Source organism: Anopheles darlingi, chromosome 2 (genome assembly GCF_943734745.1).
Source record: "Anopheles darlingi chromosome 2, idAnoDarlMG_H_01, whole genome shotgun sequence".
Lineage (NCBI taxonomy): Eukaryota > Metazoa > Arthropoda > Insecta > Diptera > Culicidae > Anopheles > Anopheles darlingi.
The window spans coordinates 42498384-42514402 of NC_064874.1; the positions used below are offsets into that span (position 1 = coordinate 42498384).

General features: G+C 45.7%; 3 protein-coding genes across 3 annotated transcripts in view; 1 reads left to right on the forward strand and 2 right to left on the reverse strand.

Moving 5' to 3' along the window:
* Positions 1 to 4837: 4837 nt before the first annotated feature.
* On the reverse strand, positions 4838 to 8990 carry LOC125949251 (mucin-17). The gene is made up of 4 exons (XM_049676109.1): positions 8708 to 8990; positions 6693 to 8640; positions 5592 to 6577; positions 4838 to 5519 (listed from the first exon to the last, which is right to left on the reverse strand). Exons 2-4 carry the CDS (start codon positions 8594 to 8596, stop codon positions 5083 to 5085), a joined length of 3327 nt encoding a protein of 1108 aa, XP_049532066.1. The 5' UTR covers positions 8597 to 8640; positions 8708 to 8990; the 3' UTR covers positions 4838 to 5082.
* A 160-nt stretch (positions 8991 to 9150) lies between these two features.
* LOC125949234 (protein slender lobes) lies at positions 9151 to 14585 on the forward strand. The gene is made up of 3 exons (XM_049676061.1): positions 9151 to 9326; positions 9412 to 12620; positions 12694 to 14585. Exons 1-3 carry the CDS (start codon positions 9299 to 9301, stop codon positions 14401 to 14403), a joined length of 4947 nt encoding a protein of 1648 aa, XP_049532018.1. The 5' UTR covers positions 9151 to 9298; the 3' UTR covers positions 14404 to 14585.
* A 261-nt stretch (positions 14586 to 14846) lies between these two features.
* The window catches only part of LOC125949432 (uncharacterized), a 4092-nt gene continuing 2919 nt past the window's right edge, over positions 14847 to 16019 (reverse strand). The window contains exon 3 of the mRNA XM_049676438.1: positions 14847 to 16019. This exon is cut by the window's right edge and continues 922 nt beyond it. The gene's annotated coding sequence lies outside the window, so the exon portion shown is untranslated.

A 16019-nucleotide genomic window follows, 5' to 3' on the forward strand; every position in this document is an offset into this window, starting at 1 on the left:
CCAGGGAAAAACAAACTTATCGTTTTTCCACTTATTTGGCCGTTTAGCTAAAGGTTTTGCCGTTTTTCCACTTTTTTCACGTTTGGCCAAAAGTTTTACCGCTTTTGCCGTTTGGCTAAAAGAGAGCGAGAGAGGGAGACGGCGCAATCTTGAGACCCACGGGCTAAAGCGGGATGGCTATACACGGTGGCTCGCTCTCGTCTCACGCTACGAGTGAACAAATTTCTCACAGTGAAAGCCCCAAGGGTTAATTTTTCAGGAATTTCGTCGTTAAGCGCCTTAAATAATATCAAGATTTAAAAATTAACCTTCCAGCACCTACTCGCTACCATTTTACCTACCTCAGCGCGTGATAATAGAGAAAATGCTACAAAAATAAACGACAAACGATTTTTTAACTGCTCATGGTGAGACAAGAAGTCATTCACAGTGCCTCCTCTCGCTCTTTCCTCGGCTTCTCATCGTTTCTTTTGAATGCGCGCGACAGAGATGCCACGATTTGGCGATATCGAAATGGGTAGAATTCTAACGAATATTTTTCTTCTCACGCGTATTTCAACGGACACGCGGACTGCGTCATATTTCTTTCAATTTATTCAAAAAGGTTGCAGAATGGAATGAGGAACCAGCCACCAGTAATTTTTCGCCATAATGCGATCAAAAAGTCTTGCTTGGTAATCTATTTGGCTGCATTGATTTTGCTTTACGAAAGTATTTAAACTAAGAAGGACACGTACCTGGCAAACAGGGCAACCCATTGATGGTGGAGAGGTGGAAATTTGTACTAAAATTACCTCCTTTTCCCACGCTCTTCGGCGATCGTTGGACATTCCCACGGCGATGGGAATTTTCCCAACATCGGACAACAGAAAAAGGATCAATTCAAAGAGGGAAATTCATCGGCAGCCTCACTCACACTTGTTTGGTCATCTCTCATGAACTCACGGTGGCATAATTCAAACCACACACCCAGTAAACAAAATAATTTATTTCTCGGGTTTTTTTTGTAATTCACCTGCCATTCGACTGCCATCCAATCTTCATAATCTCTAACGTGTTCCTGTTGTCTGTCTCACACTATTAGCGATGCCACGTCGGCAAGGATATCGGATCCTGGAGGTTTGTTTTAACTAAAAAAACGATGAAACTCGAAATGCTGTTCATTTTAAGCTACGCTTAACGTGTGCTAAAAGCGTGCTTCCGCTTAGTTTTTGTGGCGTGCTGCTTCCGCTTAGTTCAAAAGTAACTTAAAATGATATTTCTAACATGAATTCGAAATCTTTTCTGTGTGTGTATAAAACAGAACAAAAATTAAACAAGAACATATGGTTTATTTCTGAAAATCAACTCATTATTTAGTGCACATTTAAAATAAGTAAAAAAGTGACTGTTCGCAAAAATAGTAGTATTTCAATATTGCCGGTATTATCACACGTGATTATTAAATTTAAAAAGAAAAAAAGGTGCGTTGTACTGGGATTACTTTTTCCCCTTTAATATTTTGTGGTAAAACCTTTATTCTTAATAACACTCACAGACGTCTCGTCTGACTGTTACTGCACTCACAGACAACTCAAATGCATCCCTAATTCTATTGGAAGTCGTTGTTGGATCTCCGCAATAAGTTGGCTATCTTTCGGTCAGTTTTCTGCGATGGGTATCGCCTCCGACCACGAGTTTCTGCCTTTGCTTTCCATTTTAAGGCATTACTGGTCATTTATGCCGCGCATCCAAGTCATGTTTGAGTCGGGCTGTACGATTTACCTTCCTTTTTCTTTTTTTTATCAAATTCCGCAAATCTACAGGACAATGTTTACCGAATCCCATTATTCTGCTATAAAAACAAAAACAACTTGTCTTTTCATTCATTTTTTTGGTTTTATATATTCATAACGATTAGCCGTGGCCACACGGGGCGAAAACTCTAGCGCAAACGAAAAAATTAATGTCAAAACGGTTTCGCTTAACCCTTACACGCTGTCAAACTTTTATACGTCCGCGGACTTTTTCGCTGAACCCTTGACGCTATCGAACGCTTTATTTACGAAAATGTAGGTTCTTTTCGTATTGTTTTTGCATTTTTAATATAAATATAACAGCAACAGCAACAATATCGTTAAAAACTGCAAAATTTATTCGGAAATCAACTTCTGCGGCCAAAACACAGATGAAAACAATACGTTTGACATTTCGGCATAAATTTTCGGGGTTTTACCCCTGCCACACGAAGCGAAAACATTTTGGCATTAATGTGCAAAATTTGCGCGCAAATTTTCGCCCCGTGTGGCCACGGCTATTGATGAACAAGCAAAACTTGCGAAATTGTTTTCAAAATAACCACAAAAACAATGAAATAGCATGGAATTGTTCCCCGCTGCTATTATTGTGAACAGCGCAAAACACGCGCTCATGCAACATTTGGCACAAATATCATCAGAGTGTGATTGTATTTCTACAAGTGGTATGTCTGTTTTATCGGAGATCCCTCCACTACACACCAATAATAATTCTGTTATGTTCTGAGCATTCTGTTGCAGCGTGGTGCGCTACTGCTATTTTATTAAACACAACTGTGTATAGAAAATATCAAATACAAATAAAAAGCGTGAGCTTCCTATTCTTTTTTTCTTTCTTTTTACCATAAGAACTAAGCGGAAGCACGCTCCTTAGCACACATTAAGCGTAGCTTAAAATCAACAGCATTTCGAGTGGTGGTGAATTACAAAAAAAAACCTGAGAAATAAATGATTTTGTTCACTGGGTGTTTGGTTTGAATTATGCCACCGTGAGTTCATGAGAGATGACCAAACAAGTGTGAGTGAGGCTGCCGATGAATTTCCCTCTTTGAATTGATCCTTTTTCTGTTGTCCGATGTTGGGAAAATTCCCATCGCCGTGGGAATGTCCAACGATCGCCGAAGAGCGTGGGAAAAGGAGGTAATTTTAGTACAAATTTCCACCTCTCCACCATCAATGGGTTGCCCTGTTTGCCAGGTACGTGTCCTTCTTAGTTTAAATACTTTCGTAAAGCAAAATCAATGCAGCCAAATAGATTACCAAGCAAGACTTTTTGATCGCATTATGGCGAAAAATTACTGGTGGCTGGTCCCTCATTCCATTCTGCAACCTTTTTGAATAAATTGAAAGAAATATGACGCAGTCCGCGTGTCCGTTGAAATACGCGTGAGAAGAAAAATATTCGTTAGAATTCTACCCATTTCGATATCGCCAAATCGTGGCATCTCTGTCGCGCGCATTCAAAAGAAACGATGAGAAGCCGAGGAAAGAGCGAAAAAGAATGATTCGGCTGTCTCGATCCCACGAGTCCTGCTATCTCCTTCTTTTCTGTGCATTTCACTTCTATCTCTCTCTCTCTCTCGCACTTGCGCGTTTTTTCGCTTTCAGCCGTTAAAGACCAAAATTTCAACCCCAACGGTTTTAAGCGTTTTTGTTAACGTGCGTGGCTTCGCTTTAACATTTTTTAAGACCTGCAGGAAAGCGCTTTTGAACATAGCAAGGAAATGACTAGTAGTTGCTTTTAAAGGTAAAAGAAGAGAAGAATTACATACGAACAGACTCACCATTAACTGTCCTTAGCAAATATGAGATAGCTTTTAAATCCACAGTCTGGGTGCTTCCTTATGCAAAATGTGTCCTGTACGTTCATGCCGCCATCCATTTCCGATTTTTAGTTCATTTCCGGTAAACGTCCAGATCGCCACGTGATTCTACCGCTTCCGCTCTGCCTACCAAATATCTTCCTAGACGTTCCCTCTCTCACTCTCTCTCTCTCTCTCTCTCTTGAAAAAATATTGTCCTTCTCGCTTCACCGAACGCGTTGCAACCCAATTCTTTTTGAATTTCAGCAACGCGATATACCAGGGAAGCGGTCCACGGTGTGCACCGAAAGAAGAGAAAAAAAACCTTGAACTGGCCCCAGACGGAAAGGATCCCAGGAAGTGGTACCGCATTTCCTTGCTTTGCCTCTCTTTCGTATCGCATCCTACCACTTTTTGTAAGCAGGCAACAGATTACCGCGTTGGCCGTTCTTCCGTCCCCCCGCTCCGAACGCGCTCTTACCATCTCTGATTGCATGCCGCGCCACACTTGCCGCCTCCCAAACACACCTTTTTGGCCGATGCGAGGGTCGACGGTAGAGGATCTTGTGGTTCAATGCACGAACCACCGGGACGACGACGACGAGAGAAACGACATAAACGCATAAAAATTCGAATGCATCGCGTCTTCTCACAGCCGATGCGAACGATGGAAACAGGGAAAGGGAAATCATCTTCTCGCCTTTCTGCTTTGACCGAAACGGTGGCCGTAGGTACATTCGTTCCTATGCGCTCCGTGGTTCCCATGCAAAGCACTTTCTTCCCATGCCCTTCTTGTCGAGATCGGTCGCGGTCCATTGTTTGCTGTGTATCCTTTCTCATATATTGGTCTGCGATTTTCCCAAGCTAATCGAATAAGCCTCTGAGATATGCCGATCACGTTTGATTGATGTTTATCCTGCTATGGCTGTAGATGATATTACAAAACGATTAGTAATCTCTTGTTTAAAATGTTTTCTGTTATTTGTGATAGATTTAATAGCAATAAACTTTGCTCAAAAGTATATACATTTGCAACATATAGATGATCTCAATAAAAAAGCCGCTGCGAGTGTCTATCTTATCTCCAACAGTTTCCATGCCCAACAATGAAGGGTACATCAAATCATCTGGCAAATCGATACATTCTTAATGTATGCGTATGCTTGCAAACCGATGGCGAGACGACGCGTCCACATCTAGTCGGGAGACAATTCTCAATCATTGTTCTGTACAACATAGTCGTGTGCAAAAGATTAACTCAATTGTTTTATTGCAGTAAAAAGTAACGGTTGTTAGTATATGAAAATGTAGCACACGCGAAGAATGTGTTCCATTAATCGATCCCCAGGACCTCGTAAAATGGTTAATACAAACGCGTTAATTTTAAAATAAAAATTTAATGAAAAAAAAACTGATATACGGCCATGTTTGCCGCCCATAATAATAAAGGTGATTTACGACGCACACAATCAAATCCCATACGGCTAGTGCAAATTGTCTCGATGCTTCATCTGCAACTCGAAACGACGGTTTGTTCGAACGCCTTTCAGAATTGTCGACTGTTTCGTACGTAGCTGATCAACTGGTGGAATCGTGGTGGATGACAAACTTGCCGTCGACGGACCACTAGCTCCTATTGTTTCTGACGAGGCGACAACACTAGAAGTTGCATTTATTACGGGTGCCCTTTTGTACAACCGTTGCCGATTCGCCAGCCGTTGCTCATTGCTAGCCATCGGTCTTCTCAGTGATGATGCTGCTGGCCCCCTTGCTATTGGTCTGCGCTGGAAAAGTGTCGCGCCGGCCGTTGGTGGATTTACCTTATTTATCATGCTGCTGGCGGCAGCACTGGTACCGCCACCGCCCGATTTAAAAGTAAACAATCGTTCCTGTGTCTTCTCGATTGTTACTTGGTTATGTTCTGCAAAACAGGAGAGCAAACGAGAGCATCAGAAAGGTATTGGTATACGGATGAAGACATGGCACTACTTACTAGCATCGGTCGGAGCTCTGGGTTTCGCGTTCGTAGTAGCGGAAACCCCCTGTGCAAGAAGCTTTGTAGCTGGGCTTGCCGCCGTCAGAATCATTTGAGCACGTTTCTCCTTGCGCTTCATAAAATCGCCAATCGATTCCATGCGTTTGAAGTTTTTCTCATGAATATTTTTAAAATTCGGGATCTTGCTTATTTTATTCGGCTTTACGCCGTCATCTGTCCCTACCGCAGCACCTGGTGCATGTTCCGATAGCGAGCGCTTCCGGCGGACGACGTTCTTTTGCATGATCTCATCGATAGTATCCACCAGTACTGTGACGTTGGCTGGACTGTGGAACTTAACGTTGCGTTTCTTGATTTCTGCTGCGCTGGTGGACATTGAACGTTTTCGTTGCAAAGTTGGTTGGTTTTCGGCGGCATTCAAAAGTATCAAAGGAGTACTGGATGTACTGTTACCGCTTTTCATTTGCTGACAAAAAACCGTGCTTGCCGGACTGTCAAAGATTTCGATGACCTCCGGCGGCTTGTCTGGCGAACATTCATTCGCCTGACTTGTCTTAGTATCTGGCGTCCGTGGTGCTGCCACTGTACGCGAAGCTGTGCCTGGGGTAGGTGCCTCGGTGATTATGAACTCTGGTATAATATGAGGTATCCGTTCGTTCGGTAACATTGGTTTCTCAGGCGAAAAGGTATCACTCAACTGGCGACCATACTGTTCGACTGGGGCTGGAGTATCAGGAATTACGATAATAGAAGTCTCTGACGCTCCGTCTGTTGCTACGGGCGTTTGCTTTTCAATCGGCATTGCATCATCCAAATGAGTACTTTCTGAATCATCGGCAGGTTTGACAATGTCAACAGTTTGCAGAACTACTACGTTTGCATCTACAGGACCCGACTTGGCATGTTCTTCTACAGGATCAGGATCTGCAACCGGCGGAGACAGCGGCTGGGAAGTCGCTAGTATAACATCTTGAATCTCATTCCTAAGGAAAATGTAAAAAAAAATAAAACATGAACTTGGTAAGATATCCCCAATTTGAGTATTGCGAGTAGGTTACGACAGGAAGGAGACACAAGCCAAAGTAAACAGCGACTTACCGATCTTGATAATTCTCCGATGGAATAGATTTGTTAAATGATTCGCCGCGGCTCTTCTGCAAGTCATTTCCGGCATCATCCTGCTTGTTGGTGGTTGTATCATCTTGAAGGATCTCCGATGAAATAGATTCCTGCTTGTTGGTTGTTTGTTCATCGTTGACTATTACGTTACTCGATCCGTCATCCTGTAAAGGTCCTTCGGCTACATCGACCCCATCCAAGGAAGGCACATTTACATTTACAATGTCACCGGAGACCAGAGTATGAGGAGTTTCAACAACGGAATTTCCTGCCACTGTCGGCGATTGGTTTGCTGTCGTTTTGCCCGTAGCTACAGAATCCTTCTCCTTCGGACGCCGGGCAGGGGAAATGGCTAGCGACTTTTTCTTCTCCGTAATGCTGGCGTCATCGAAGAACTTTTTCGCCTTGATTACCCGACCCGATCGTCTGCTGGTCGGTGGTACATCAATCGAATCGCTTACTGCAGTGGCGTCAACTAGAGGAACAGCACGATCCGGTTCATCAATCGGTACCACGGATGGTACCATCTTCGCATTAGAAGCGTGATGGTGATCATCTATGTTTCTACGGGTGACGAACGAATTTACCGGAGTCTCGCTAAGATCGGTGATGGAAACGATAATCGACTTGTCAGCACCACCATCCTCGCTGCCAAATATCTTCTTTGGTTTTATCTTACGCCCGGAACGCGAAACCCCTTGCCCTTCGGGAGAAGCTGATACGGGCGAGCGTGCAGCTGAAACTTCCGATACCACAATCTCGGGCGCACGGGGCCCACGGGGTTTCTTCTTATTTGATAGCTGAACGTCAGCTGTAGGTCTTTCAGTTATGGTTAGATCATTCTGCGCTTCCTTTTTCTGTATGTCCGATTCTTGAGCTCCAGCTTCTCGCAGCTCGGTAGTTATTACATTGCCCTCACCTTTTGAATCCGTTATCGATGTTTTGGAGAGTACATCTTTAACCAGAGACGCGGCAACTATTTTCTTTTTCCCAGATTCCTTTACGAGGCTCTTTTTGGATACTGGTTCTTCGTTCACGATCTCTTTTGTCATCACGGCTGTGGCCCTTTTACGTTGTTTAGTTTGTTGCGGTTCTATTGTTGATCCTATATCAATCATCGAAATGCCCAATAATCTGCGACCTGGAGTGCGAGTCTGTTTAAGAAGACGTTCTTCCTCAGATAAAGATTCATCCGGTATCGGTTTGATTGGCGCCACTGAACGCGCCCGACGACCACGGGTTTTGGTAGGTGTAGTAGTGCTTTGTTCATGCAGATCACCTATCGATTTAGCCGCAGTACTATCCGATACATTCGTTTTTCTAGCTGATGGCCGTTCCATAACTGCCTTATTAGCAGATGATTCCGAATCCATTACCAGATTCTTGGCAGACCGAGCGGTACGAGCTGGAGTTTTGCCGGCTTCCCGTTCGGCGGTGGTCGTTGCTACTCCGCCTTTCCGAGGGCTACCGACCAAACTACTTTCATAATCTGTCAATTTGGTGGGCACCTTTATCTTGCGACCGGATTTCGACACACCACTTTCGTCCGGATTCGGCACCTCGTTACCCTTTTTCGGTGTCTTTACTTCGGAATTGCCGGCTGTAAGAGTTTTCCTGGTTAAGGTTTTGCGTGATGATGATTTGACCATTGATGTTTGGTCATCGGACGACACGGATTGCTTAATCGGCGTCCCGGAAGCACCCTTTTCACGGTCATCACTGACGCTAGCTTTCCTCGATTTGCGGCCAATAGATTTTGCGGGTGATCCGTGTCCGGCTTCGGGTGGTGAGCGTTCCGGTGACGCTAGATGAAGCGGCCGTTTCACCTTGCGGCCAGACTTCGTGACGGTTGTTCTAAGAGCGCTTGCAGCTTCTTCGTCCATCCTGGTGCTGGCGCTACCTTTTCGTGGCGTACAATCGGCGTTGGCTTAAAGTAAACATGGGCGCGGAATCGTAATAACCGTATGTTGTGTTTTATTTCCTCTGATACTTACTTAAGCGGCAAGAAGGCACACTTTGCAAGTTCACTGGAAAATCGCTGTTTCCTTTGCTGTTTGCTGTAGATCAACTCAAATTGCCCAAGTCGGCACGAAAAAACACACCGAAAATTGCACCGTTGACAGCTGCGTAAGCAAAGCGTTGCTAAGTGCACAGGCGGTGAAAAGGATGTTTTTGGGAATAGTTTTATGCAAAAGAATGCAGGATCAAGGTTTACGTTCAACAAAGCCACACTCGAATTCTCCTGCAAACGTCCATTATTTGTCCGTTTTTCGTTTGGTCCGTTTCAAAATTGGCCGTCCGTCCTTTTCCCTCTGCCTTGTTCTTCCGTCCACCGCAGCGTAACGCAAGTAACCGTTTTCACGTAACGCAATTAACCGATTTTTCGAACTCACTCTTGTCAAATTTTTCTCACTACTGTTCATTCGCGGCACCGCGAAACAGCGTGGGAAAAACGTGGATCAAGCTATCTGAAAATAATTCGCGCATAAAAACCCGCTAAATTCGATTGAAAAGAGCTCTACCAACTGTGAACTGTCTCGGTATTGTGAACTGCACGCACGGCTGTACTTTGCACAGCAACAATTATGAATCCGGAGGAGATTCCCACGAGGGGTAAGTAAAAACGAGTGCTGGAATGCCGAAACCGCAGGAGCAGCTAGCACGGTCCGATAACATCCGACTTTCGCTTCCCCCGCAGTGACTCGCGGTGCTTTGCGGCGCCGTTCCGTCGATCAGGACGCAACACCACAGAAACCGGTCGCAACCGGGACTTCCGGAACACCGAAGAAAACCACAAGCACAACTAAAAAGGCCGCGGCCTTGGACGCCATTCAGGAAAGCGATGTCGCTAGACCCTCCACACCGGTCGGTGGAAGGAATAAGCGACGCGGAGCATCGGTAACGGCAGAGAGCCCGCCTTCAGCTCCGCTTAGTAATAAGCTCCTTCAATCGCTAAAAGACACCGAATCGGAAGCATCACCAGGACGCCGGTCCCGCAATTCTTCGCTGAGCGAGGAAAATGTTACTGCGTTTAACGCCAGCCTGGATGCTGGTGGGAACCGTCCGCGTACTCCTGCACGCCTGAGATCGTCTCAAGAAGTGCTTACCAGCACCCCGCAAACGGCACCCGCTGCAGTTAGACGATCAACTCGCCGGAACAGCGTAACTTCAGATGATGGGTCTATTTCGGTGCAGTCCTTGCCGGTAACCAGTGCTGCTAAGACAGCGGGTGCTGCCTTACGGGCGCTCAAGGATGAAACTATACTCGAGGAGGAAGGCAGTGACGAACGCGAGGGTTCCATCTCTTCGGAAACGTCGAGCCGTGCCAACGCTCGTCGGAATTCGTTGGCTCTTAAAGCGTCCTCGGCGAGCCCCAGGCCGGACAACGAGTCGCCCAGACGTGGTTTACAGCATGAAGTGACGCCTACACGGGCTGCATCAAAATCGCCAAATGTTGGCTCTGCGCTACGACAGCCGAATAGCTCGACACGGCCAAAGAACGTTTCGTTTTCCGAGGCACTAAAATCAGATGACGAACCAACCACCTATCCCAAGACGCCACTCACAACGGAGAAAAAATGCTTGCTAGTTTTGAGGGATTTACGTGATACATCACTAGGGGAGGGTGATTTGAAAGTTAATGCCGAGATCACTGTATCGAGCCGACAGGCGGAAATCATTGGGAACGTGAATGCCAAGACCCCCCGTAAAGCTGAGCCGGTCGAATCGAATAATGCTTCTGGAAGCAAGAAACCAGACTTGCCAGCATCGTCCCCATCAGGTGCGGCGTCTAATAAAGTCCTTTCCGAAGCGAGTGGAAACGTAGGGAACGAAGAAACGGCCGTTCACAATACTTCGGTGGCTGCCAGTGAGCAAACGCCGGTTACCAGTGCGAATGATATTAGCGGTGTCGATATCATGGAAGCATCGATCGTGGATGTCACAGCGAGCCCATTGAAATCTGTTCCAATGAGTGAACGACTTTCCAACTCATGGACACAGTCTGTGCGCGGGAGTAACGCCAAGGGTATCGATAAGTTTGGCGAACAAATGCAGGAAATCGATCAGATGGAGTTAAAGAAGCAAGAGGAAGCGTCCAAAGCATTGCGTTCGCCGTTGATTATTGCGAAGTCTGATAAACAGCGCAAGAGCACAGATGATGAACAAGGTGATGAGCAAGCGGATGAAGAGGAAGAAGTTATTGACGAACAAATTAAGTGGGTAGATGATGAAGCGATGGAAGTGGATGGCTATCAATCCGGTGATTCAATGGACAGCGAGGAGCGGCGTGAGATGGAACAGAACGAGATTCCCATCGATGGTGAGGATCTCGGTAGCGAGGACACGGAAGAGGACGACGAGCTGGATGAAGATAATGACTCGTTTATTGTTCCTGATGATGAAGTAGAATCGGAATTAGAGGAAGAGTCGGATGTAGAAAGCGACACAGGAGAGGAAAACGAGTCCAATGTGAGCCCTAATGGGAAGAATAGATCACTGGTTTCTAATGACCGAGATCCACAAAAGCTGCAGAAGGAGGATCGAGTCACTGAAACGGTAAACAGTCCGACTACTCCTAAGAGTGCGAACAGTTCAAAGAAATCAGTGGCTACGCCTAGCCTAGGTACACCACTAAAGGAAGACTCCGCAAAAGTTTGCAAAACACCAGCTAAAGCAAATACTCCAACCCAGAAATCACCTGCGCTTTCTGAGAAATTTTATTCTCCAAGTACCGGAGTACCAGCAACGCCAGCAACAGCAAAGGAGCAAGAGAAGAATGTCGAAAAGAACGAATCATTTGAGCGATCGATATCACTGCATGAGTCGGACAGCGCCGAAGAAACATTGGATGCGAACGAAATAGTAGGATTAGGAGATGCATCGTTAAAAGAGACAAATGAACCAGTCAAGCCCAAATCCCGTAAAAGTATGCCGGCAGGATCAAGGGTCACTGATGGGGCAACACTCAACACGAGGCCTGCTCGCAAAAGCCTTCCGGCCCATGTGAAACCATCAATTTCCGATGCATCGCCCGCTCGAGAAAAGGCCACTGCATCGTCTTCTTGGAACGTTTCGGTGGAGAAGGAAGTAGTTGAAGAATCCGATGATGAAGATATGTTCCACGATACTGTAGAAGTAGTCATTCCCCATGAGGAGACAAGTCAATCCGCCTCGCCAAATGGTAAGTCGAACAAACTGTCCGATCAAATCATCACGGACAAACAAGACATTCCCGATGAGCAACAGAATAACGAGGATGACGAGAACAGCTTTGGCGACGGCGACAAGAAGCATGCCCGCAAATCAATGCCGACCGTGCCCCTTACTTCGGCCCAGTTTTACCTTGGAGGGGCAAAGAAACGTAACACGATTGCCGAGGGCAATACCAGGCCGAGTTCCGTACAGCCTAAGCCAACGAAGCAACAACACGTGCCCGTCGAGGAAAACAGCAAATCGTCCATTTCACCTTCTTCGTCCTTGGTGACTAATCCTTTCGCTAAGGTAAAGTCTCCGAAGTCTGCAAAGTCGGGTAACCGTTTGTCGCTGGATTCAGCGGTTTCAGCGGCGGTTGGAAAAACAGTTACAAAAAAACGAAACTCGTTGCCAGCGAACACAGAAAACGGTAAAGAGGTACAAGCGGACGGCATGGAAGTTGATGAGGACTTGATCGATGCAGAAAAAGAGGATTCAATAATCGATGCGGTTGACGAAATCAATAATGATAGCGATGGAGTGAATGATGATGTAGAGCAAGAAAAATCTAAACCCCCGATTAAGAAGCAGCCTCAAGCTGTTAAACCATTGGAAGCGTTTGATTTGGAAGCCGTGCTTTCCCGTTGTAACGAAGTGGTGCGTGCTACGAAAGAGCGCAAGAAGCAGAGCGCCTCCGCGCTACAGAAAAAGAAGGTAAGCTTTGAAATGAGTCAATTTCGAGACGAAAGGCTTTGAGTTTCAAATATTTCTTTTTGTTTTTCAATAGGATCAAAAGAAACGACTTCGTGAGCAAACGGTTTCCAATCCCGTGGCAGACGATGAGGATGGCCAACAAGAGCAGAAACGAAACCAAACGACGACTGACGATGAAAATGGACAGGATACCAAGGTGCAACAGGACCGGAGTGATGGGGATAGTGCCTCGAAGAAGAAAAAACGAAAGAAGAAGGTGAAGAATTATTTGCTGGAAGAGCTGGCAGAGGTGAAGAAAGATCGCGTTGCTCAGGCCTTGCAACACAAGCTCGAACAGATCGAACGCCGTAAACAGCTGAAAAAGCAGCGTCGCCAGGCGAAAAAAATGATGGAAAATGAGGAAAACGGTGGCGAGAGTCCTACGAAACCGGCGGTAGGTATCGGCGCCAAGCTGGAGAAAGTAAAACGTAAAAAACAACAGAAGGAAGCAATACGCAAACTGCTAAATGGGTCGACCGGAGAAGGAACCGTGGAGGAGCCACCAAAGCCCATTTTGCGTGCTGCCGTATCGGCCTATGCCGCATTACGTGTCACTGAAACAGTTCAAGTATCGGACGCTACAATCATCTCGAACGGCGCCACGAGCATTGCTGTAGAGAAGCAGAAGCAGGCTGTATCGCAACAAAATGGCCGTAAGGGGGAAATGATGGATGCATCAACCGTTCCAAAGAAGAGCCGGAGTGTAAATGATGCCACCATCCAAGAAGAAGTCAAATGGAAAACTGCAGCAGCCCCTGTTGTGTCGCACAGCGATGGTCAACTGGTTGTTGGCAAGAAGGCGAAAGTGCGTGCGCAAGCGAAGGAACAGGTTCCGGATTTGGAGGAACAGAAGAATAACGATTTGGTGGTCAAGTCATCCAAAAAATCGCAACTCCTAAAAGAGGAAGCTGCGTTGTTGGAAAAACCAGTTACAAAGAAGGAGAGGCTTAATTCAAAAGCAATCAAATCACCGCCACCCACTGATACAATCGTTTCGAAAGCCTTGCGTGAAGTGCGAGCCACATTCGATCGTTCGAAAGAAGTTAAAACAATGAAAGAGAAGAAAAAGCTAAAGAAAACCCAAAACGAAAATGTGAATGAAGCAAATGCCCCGTCCGCTGTTGTAAAGCTCCCGAAACGAAAGCGATCGCTCGAGGATGGTGCCGTCGCCGGTCTGCTAACGCCAAAACCACCCGCAAAACAAAGCAAGCTCAAAGCGTTGCAGCGATTGGCCAGCGACTTCGTCGAGATTTCCGTTACGCCCGAGAAGGAACGTTTGAGGCGCAACTTTGGTTTTGAAGAGAAACAGGCTACACCCAAAGCGGTCGGATTTAAGGTACGATCCGTGCTGCCAACGGAAGCGGAAGAGTTACGCTCCATGGGCGAAGGTAGTCGTAAAATGAAGGGAAAACCATCAGTTGCACCGGCACCAGAGCCCAATCATAGCCTCCCACTGCCCGTTTGGACTAGTTCTGGATTCTTTTTTGAGCATGATGATCGTCCGAAGAAATCTATCAAAACACCTATTGAATCAAAACGGGGTACTGATAAGGCGAACAATTACATACCTGTAAAAGAGCACCGTGGCTTCAAACTGAAAACGTTGCGACAGGGAGCTACCAAGGGTGCGGCACCAAACCCTAACCGAGTTGATGCAACCACCGTCAGCAATTCAATTCTCAGCTTCAAACGACAACAGCTGCTGGAACGCACGACGCATTTGCGCGAGAAGAAGGCGAAGTGAGCGAGAGCATGTGGGCACATAATTTTCAAAGATTGTGTTCTACATATTCTAGAAATTTAGATTTTGTCTTTTCCTTTAAACGTTTGTAACGTCATAATGAGGTTTCAGTGAACTTCAATTACTACTTTATTCCACTAATTGTTTTTTTTCACTGTTAATAATCCTAAAATAAAGCATTATGCGAGAAAGTTTGCTTTTTGAAGTCTGATGAAGGAAAGAAAAAATGGGAAATCGCTGGTCAATGATTGCGAGTCTTACTTACCCCCTGTGCCTCCTGTGCACGCAGGCTTATAAACCCTTATGGGGCCCATCCCAGCGCGGACGAGGCCTTTTGGTCATTGTTGAACAAGAACCGCATGGTACCTGTCCTCTACGGGTTTCTTGAGTGGATTACTTTACTAAGATGCGGTGATTCGGATGAGCTAAACAGTGAACTTTGAACGTCGTTTTCACCATCGAGTTTATATTACTTCGTTTTTGCCTGGGAAGAGTAAGCGCACAGGTGACGCATTAATACATCACCATCCGTTTCTTCCGCATCTGCGTTTCGTCGACCTAGTAGTGCATTTAGTGTTACCCTCTTGCAATGTCTAATACATTTCACTGTCGCTACGGTTCACGTTTAGCTTCGACAAATCTCTGGCGCTCCCTCTGTGCTGAGGAAAAAAAAATTGAGATAGGATTTTGTACCACACATTCTAAAATGTTTGTTGACCAGTTATGCCTCATTTTAAAAGCTCTCTAGTGTTCTATCTTCGTCATCATCTGTTGGCATTTTGACTACACCATATACACCACATGTCCCACGATCATCGCCTCATTTCTGTACCGCTTGACATAGTCTTAATATCAGGAAAGAGACAAGCGGTTGATGCTTCCCTAATCCCAACTTAACGCACGCATCATCTCATATCGCTCACTTCAGATCGGACGACTAGTGAATCCGTCAATACACGTCTTGACCCGTCGGAGGAGGGGAGCCCCTTCTCTACATTCTTTCGTGATAGTCATAATCAAAACAAAATCCATTAAAATCTAGTAGGTCTTGTATGAAATAGTACCGATGTGTGTGCGTGTTGTGCCTGTGTGTTTTGTGTGTCCAAAGTCTGGTCCATCGTTTTGGAGCAGTGTGTAGCAAGCAACTACTATTCTTCTACTACTCTTGAACCGTGTGCATTTGATGGTTCATACGACGCAGTGGACTGTTTCGTAGAAATGTCCTGAAAAGCAAACAGGAAAAGCCCGCGCGCATGTGAACGAGCACGAACGAAGATGGAAATGTTGATGGCACGTGCATCGTTCTGATTTCGTTTGTATGGTTTGCCGTCTGCTTGTAAATACACATGGGTCGGTTCTTTTGAATTGTGTCACGATTGAATCCTACTTTATTATTTACCTTTTTGCAGTAAGTAATAATGCTTCGTACGGTTTGGTCCTAATACACTTCGATTCTATTCTCGTGAGTTAGTAGTTACTGTGAGTAGTTCTTCTTCCCTGTTCCTTGCATCGGTTTGCGTTTTTTTTCTTCTAGCCTATAAACGTTGAACATAGGAGCCTTGGATACTTTCTGCTTCTTCCTATGTTCTCTCTCTCTCTCTCTCTCTCTCTCTCTCTCT

What these genes read in the sequence shown, in the direction of transcription:
- LOC125949234 (XM_049676061.1), top strand. Translation starts at nt 9,299, where the DNA reads ATGAATCCGGAGGAGATTCCCACGAGGG. An exon ending in GGAGGAGATTCCCACGAGGG is followed by an intron (nt 9,327 to 9,411) that starts GTAAGTAAAAAC and finishes CTTCCCCCGCAG; the next exon opens with TGACTCGCGGTGCTTTGCGG. An exon ending in CCGCGCTACAGAAAAAGAAG is followed by an intron (nt 12,621 to 12,693) that starts GTAAGCTTTGAA and finishes GTTTTTCAATAG; the next exon opens with GATCAAAAGAAACGACTTCG.
- LOC125949251 (XM_049676109.1), bottom strand. Translation starts at nt 8,596, where the DNA reads ATGGACGAAGAAGCTGCAAGCGCTCTTAGAACAACCGTCACGAAGTCT. An exon ending in TCGGAGAATTATCAAGATCG is followed by an intron (nt 6,578 to 6,692) that starts GTAAGTCGCTGT and finishes CATTTTCCTTAG; the next exon opens with GAATGAGATTCAAGATGTTA. An exon ending in CAGAGCTCCGACCGATGCTA is followed by an intron (nt 5,520 to 5,591) that starts GTAAGTAGTGCC and finishes CCTGTTTTGCAG; the next exon opens with AACATAACCAAGTAACAATC.